This window comes from Schistocerca nitens, chromosome 2 (assembly GCF_023898315.1).
Source record: "Schistocerca nitens isolate TAMUIC-IGC-003100 chromosome 2, iqSchNite1.1, whole genome shotgun sequence".
Lineage (NCBI taxonomy): Eukaryota > Metazoa > Arthropoda > Insecta > Orthoptera > Acrididae > Schistocerca > Schistocerca nitens.
In genome coordinates this window covers 1,071,381,896-1,071,388,167 of record NC_064615.1, presented here as the reverse complement: position 1 = coordinate 1,071,388,167, position 6,272 = coordinate 1,071,381,896, and the positions used below count along the sequence as shown (strand labels likewise).

The following is a 6,272-nucleotide window of genomic DNA, read 5'->3' as shown; positions in this document are numbered from 1 at the left end:
GATTGGTGAGTGATCATCAGTGAAATGAAATTCCTGTAGAACCACATAAGCTGCAGAGTAAGACGAAATAAGGGATTTCAACTCAGGAAGATGAAGGTAATATCCATTACAATTCCATTGGATAACCACAGAACAATGATTCAAATGGGAGTTCAACAGGCTAAAGCCAGTCATGCTGCTGGGTCACCAACCATCACCAACAAGGAGGGGGGGGGGGCAACATCCATGAACAACAGGTCAGAATCAGGTTGCAAAGCCAGGGGTGGGACATCTGGTGACACGAGAGGCTCATTGTCCCGGGACTTACGTTTCTTTTGCTTTTCTGTTTGATATCGAGGAGGGCTGTGCAGCATAAAGGAGCTAGCTGCAGCAAGATCGGGAACAGAAAGAGATGGAGCGACCTGGGGGCCCGCAGACTGTGCTTCTCGCGGTCGTCGCGCGGCAGTAGATGCCGAAGAAGTGGGACATGTCTCTAGCTGGGGAGAGGGAGCATCGCCTGGAGGAGAAGGTGTGATGGTAGGCGGTGGGGTGGGGGTGGGGGTGGGGGGAGGAGAGGGGTTTGGGACTGGGGTAAGGAAGGGGGAGGAAGGGGTGAAGATGTAACTAAAGCATTACTAGACGTCATGGACCCAGGGTGAAGACGTGCATACTTCTTACGAGCCTCAGTGTACGTTGAACGATCAAGGGACTTACACTCCTTTATCTTCTTTTCCTTCTTATATACTGGGCAATCCGGTGAATGTGGAGAATGTTTGCCATGACAATTAACACACACAGGAGGAGTAACACAGGAACTCCCCTCATGGAGTGTACGTCCAGTCACCACAGAGAGGTGTCTGAAAACAACGGGAAGAAGTGTGTCCAAAACACAGGCACTTAAAACATTTCATAGGTGGTGGGATGTATGGCTTCATGTCACATCGATAAAACAATCTTCACCTTCTCAGGGATGGTATCCATTTCAAAGGCCAGGATAAAGACACCAGTATCAATGCGATTGTTCATTTGAACCTTCTGAACACGCCAAACAAAGTGAACATCCCGCCATCCGAGATTGTCCAGAGTTCCTCATCAGTTTGAAGGATGATTCCCCTGTGTAAAATCACACCTTAGGCCATAATAGAGACTGGTGGGGATAAGGGACATAGGAATTATGCCAAGATGGTTACAGGCATGCAGGGACACAGACAGTGCAGCTGAAGCACTTTTGATCAACAACGAACCCGACCGAATCTCGCTCAGAGAGCCAACTTCGCCAACATTTTTCTTCAATGTATTCCACAAGAAATAAAGGTTTGGTATTGGTGAAAGTATCCCCATCAGTCCTGGTGCAAACCATATTGCAGGGGAAAGGTTTCGTAGACCCGACAGGCCTGACCCTCCTCCCAGAGCATAGCCATGGAAGGCAAGGCGCAAGGGGCAGGAGAAGCAGCACTAAAAGTATGGGTTCTACGCGGAGAGACGGCCACGGACCAACGGCCTGAGTTCTGGACCCGTATGCTTTTCATGTGCATAGCGTCCACCCTGATACTACCCACTCCGATCAAGGGCTCCCTTCATGGGCGCCATCTGGTATGGCGGCCATTGCTGGTAGTTCCGATGCTCCAGAACGACAAGCAACCACTCCTGGAATTACATGAGGTCCCAGCTGAGTTATCAAAAGTGTGATCCCTTTGTGTTCAGGGGCTTAACCAAAAGGGTGAGCGGCCGAGACAAGCGTAAGGGGGGGCGGGGTGAAAGGGGGTGGGAGAGCGGCCAACACGAGCGAAAGGGCGGTGAGCGTCGAACACGAGCGAAAGGGCGGTGAGCGTCGAACACGAGCGAAAGGGCGGTGAGCGTCGAACACGAGCGAAAGGGCGGTGAGCGTCGAACACGAGCGAAAGGGCGGTGAGCGTCGAACACGAGCGAAAGGGCGGTGAGCGTCGAACACGAGCGAAAGGGCGGTGAGCGTCGAACACGAGCGAAAGGGCGGTGAGCGTCGAACACGAGCGAAAGGGCGGTGAGCGTCGAACACGAGCGAAAGGGCGGTGAGCGTCGAACACGAGCGAAAGGGCGGTGAGCGTCGAACACGAGCGAAAGGGCGGTGAGCGTCGAACACGAGCGAAAGGGCGGTGAGCGTCGAACACGAGCGAAAGGGCGGTGAGCGTCGAACACGAGCGAAAGGGCGGTGAGCGTCGAACACGAGCGAAAGGGCGGTGAGCGTCGAACACGAGCGAAAGGGCGGTGAGCGTCGAACACGAGCGAAAGGGCGGTGAGCGTCGAACACGAGCGAAAGGGCGGTGAGCGTCGAACACGAGCGAAAGGGCGGTGAGCGTCGAACACGAGCGAAAGGGCGGTGAGCGTCGAACACGAGCGAAAGGGCGGTGAGCGTCGAACACGAGCGAAAGGGCGGTGAGCGTCGAACACAAGCGAAAGGGCGGTGAGCGTCGAACACGAGCGAAAGGGCGGTGAGCGTCGAAACACGAGCGAAAGGGCGGTGAGCGTCGAACACGAGCGAAAGGGCGGTGAGCGTCGAACACGAGCGAAAGAGGACGCTTAGGGAGGAAGTACAGCTGCATCGACATCTACATTGATACTTTGCAAATGAGAGTACGTCGCTTTAGTCATCGACCTTCACAGTTGTCTATTATTCTAATCTCATATACCACACTGAAAGAATGAACACTTTTGTATTTCTGTGCGTGTTATGATTTCCCTTATATTATGGTGATGGTGGTTTCTCTCTACGTATTTCAGTGCCAAAAAAATTTTTTCGCATGCGGAGGAGAAAGTTTGTGATTGAAATTTCGTGAGAAGATTCCATCGCAATGAAAAACGGCTTTCTTTTAATGATGCCCTGTCCAAACGCTGTATAATTTCAGTTACACTCCAAGTAGGCTGTTTAGGTTTTTATGTTGGTAACGTCACGTAGCACTCTATGAAAATCACTGGCCGTGTTGTGTGCAGTCTGTGGGTGGTTGGCATTGTTGGAATATTGCTATTGTAGAGTTGGGCAGTTGGATGTTAACAGCACGTAGTGTTGCGCAGTTGGAGGTGAGCCGCCGGCAGCGGTGGATGAGGGGAGAGATGGGGCAATTGTAACAGTGGACGATCTGGACGTGTGTCCGCCAGAAAAACTAAATTTGGTAATGCTGGATATTAACGATATAAATATATATTATGACTTTTTAACATTATCAACCTAAATACATTGTTCTGTATCAAAATCTTTCATTTGCTGTCGACGCCCTCAGGCAGTCGACGCCCTCAGGCAGTCGACGCCCTCAGGCAGTCGACGCCCTCAGGCAGTCGACGCCCTCAGGCAGTCGACGCCCTCAGGCAGTCGACGCCCTCAGGCAGTCGACGCCCTCAGGCAGTCGACGCCCTCAGGCAGTCGACGCCCTCAGGCAGTCGACGCCCTCAGGCAGTCGACGCCCTCAGGCAGTCGACGCCCTCAGGCAGTCGACGCCCTCAGGCAGTCGACGCCCTCAGGCAGTCGACGCCCTCAGGCAGTCGACGCCCTCAGGCAGTCGACGCCCTCAGGCAGTCGACGCCCTCAGGCAGTCGACGCCCTCAGGCAGTCGACGCCCTCAGGCAGTCGACGCCCTCAGGCAGTCGACGCCCTCAGGCAGTCGACGCCCTCAGGCAGTCGACGCCCTCAGGCAGTCGACGCCCTCAGGCAGTCGACGCCCTCAGGCAGTCGACGCCCTCAGGCAGTCGACGCCCTCAGGCAGTCGACGCCCTCAGGCAGTCGACGCCCTCAGGCAGTCGACGCCCTCAGGCAGTCGACGCCCTCAGGCAGTCGACGCCCTCAGGCAGTCGACGCCCTCAGGCAGTCGACGCCCTCAGGCAGTCGACGCCCTCAGGCAGTCGACGCCCTCAGGCAGTCGACGCCCTCAGGCAGTCGACGCCCTCAGGCAGTCGACGCCCTCAGGCAGTCGACGCCCTCAGGCAGTCGACGCCCTCAGGCAGTCGACGCCCTCAGGCAGTCGACGCCCTCAGGCAGTCGACGCCCTCAGGCAGTCGACGCCCTCAGGCAGTCGACGCCCTCAGGCAGTCGACGCCCTCAGGCAATCGACGCCCTCAGGCAGTCGACGCCCTCAGGCAGTCGACGCCCTCAGGCAGTCGACGCCCTCAGGCAGTCGACGCCCTCAGGTAGTCGACGCCCTCAGGTAGTCGACGCCCTCAGGTAGTCGACGCCCTCAGGTAGTCGACGCCCTCAGGTAGTCGACGCCCTCAGGTAGTCGACGCCCTCAGGTAGTCGACGCCCTCAGGTAGTCGACGCCCTCAGAATCTTTTATTTAGCTGGCAGTAGTGGCGCTCGCTGTATTGCAGTAATTCGAGGAACAAAGATTTTTGTGAGGTAAGTGATTCATAGAACTTATAGGTTATTGTTAGTCCAGGCCATTCTTTTGTAGGGGTTTTTTAATGTCAGATTGCGTTGCTTAAAAAATATTGTGTGTCAGTTTCGTGTTGATCAGAGTAAGTAGGGAGAGAAATGTCTGAGTACGTTCAGTTTCGCTCCGCTGTTTGAAAATCAAATAATGTAGAGGTTTTCCAGCACTGTCATTTGTAATTTTTCTATGGGGACGTTTCATATGTCGACTCTTAGCTGAGGATACCTCACTGGAATATTCTTGCTGTTTGTGTAGTTAGTGTAGCTATTTTTTATTGCTAGCGCGTAATTGTAGAGAGAATTTCCTTTGTAGTTGTAGTTTTTCATTGTTGTACAGTAAAACAGTTGTGGCATGCTTGTAGATTTGCATCAAGTATTTCGCAGCTTAACTTACAATTACCTAGATATTTTCAGTGCTATGTTTATGTGTTTTCTTATTTTACTCCTCAAATTTTGCTTTGTGTTATCGTGTGAAATGTAACAATTATGGCGTGTGAAAAACTTAATACTAGGCTCCAAAGTAAACGGAGGAATGACAGTGAAGACGAAAGCAGTGTGTTAGCGCCACCGTGTAATGAATTAACTAATGTTCAACATCGGAATTTTGTAATTTTTCATAGGGAAATGGATCAGGCAGTAAATAATGGTGTAGACAGTGAAACAGTGGACAGGGAAGCATTATCGATCGATCGATCGGTCGGCAACAGCTCGCCTCAGGAATCCGAAATGATAGGACACAATCTTGCAAATACTGTAGATTCAGGTTTTGGGTCCTCACCGTTTTCTCAATTAAGTCAAGACATTTTCTGCTTCAAATGCACTGCCGAATAGCACTGGCGAACATGTTTCAGACATCAGTGCTTTGTTATTACAATTAATACAACGAATGGGACAAAGGCTTCGAAAGTTCGACACCACGCTTGAACAAACGCGTGATGGTTTAACTGCCGAATTACTTAAAATAGAATAGAAATGTCAAAAAGTCTGAAAATGCTCACAAATTTGTGTTTTTACGTCATTACAATCTATTTTTTCGCGTTACAAAAATGCATTACAGAATCACGAAGCAGCCATAAAAGAACTGCTAACTATTGTTCATGAAAATCACGACACCTTGCAAACTAAAATTGACTGAATTTCATCTACCGATTCGGTTAAGCAACTTGCAAAAACTCAAGGAACCTTAAAGGACGTAGTGGATAAGTTTTCAACACAAATGGACACTCAAACTTGGTTCAGAAAAACACACTGAGGAAATCAGTTTATTATCGGAGAAAGTAGCCGAACTTTCGGATCAGTTCACTAACTTATCTACAAAGGTAGATGATGATGATCTGAATAACCCAAGACTCGTAGCCTTCGCTGACACGGAAGAGTATGAACAAATTAATAAATTTAAACAAAATTAGAATCAAATTAATGCGCAACACAAAAGAGAAATCTGGGAAGTACAAGATCAGTTGACACAGGTAATACAGGAACTACATATTTGAGTGGACACTCGCGCTCCAATACGGGAAGAGGGACATAGAAATACGGAACAGCCAGTGATTTTCATACAGTGTTACGTGACGTCACCAACATAAAAACCTGAACAGCCTACTTACAACACTCTCCAATATTTCGCGATAATACAGAGTTCCTGTCTTATAAACTTTTTCGATGTACTCCGTCAGTCGTATCTGGTAAGCATCCCACACTTCACAGCAGTGTTCCGAAAGAGGACTTAGAAGCGTATTGTAGAGTGTCTCCTTAGTAGATATGCTGCATTTTCTAACAAGGGAACCTCCCCATCGCACCCCTCTCAGATTTAGTTGTAAGTTGGCACGGTGGATAGGCGTTGAAAAACTGAACACCGATCATCCGAGAAAGCAGGAAGAAGTTGTGTGGAACTATG

The 6,272-nt window shown here is 50.5% G+C and overlaps 1 protein-coding gene across 1 annotated transcript in view; it reads left to right on the top strand.

The window, feature by feature from the left end:
• The window catches only part of LOC126235556 (circumsporozoite protein-like), a 36,905-nt gene extending 32,733 nt beyond the window's left edge, over positions 1–4,172 (top strand). Inside the window, exon 2 of the mRNA XM_049944273.1 lies at positions 3,234–4,172. Within this exon, the coding sequence (XP_049800230.1) occupies positions 3,234–4,172 (939 nt within the window). The remainder of the gene's footprint in view (positions 1–3,233) is intronic.
• The last annotated feature ends 2,100 nt before the right edge of the window (positions 4,173–6,272 follow it).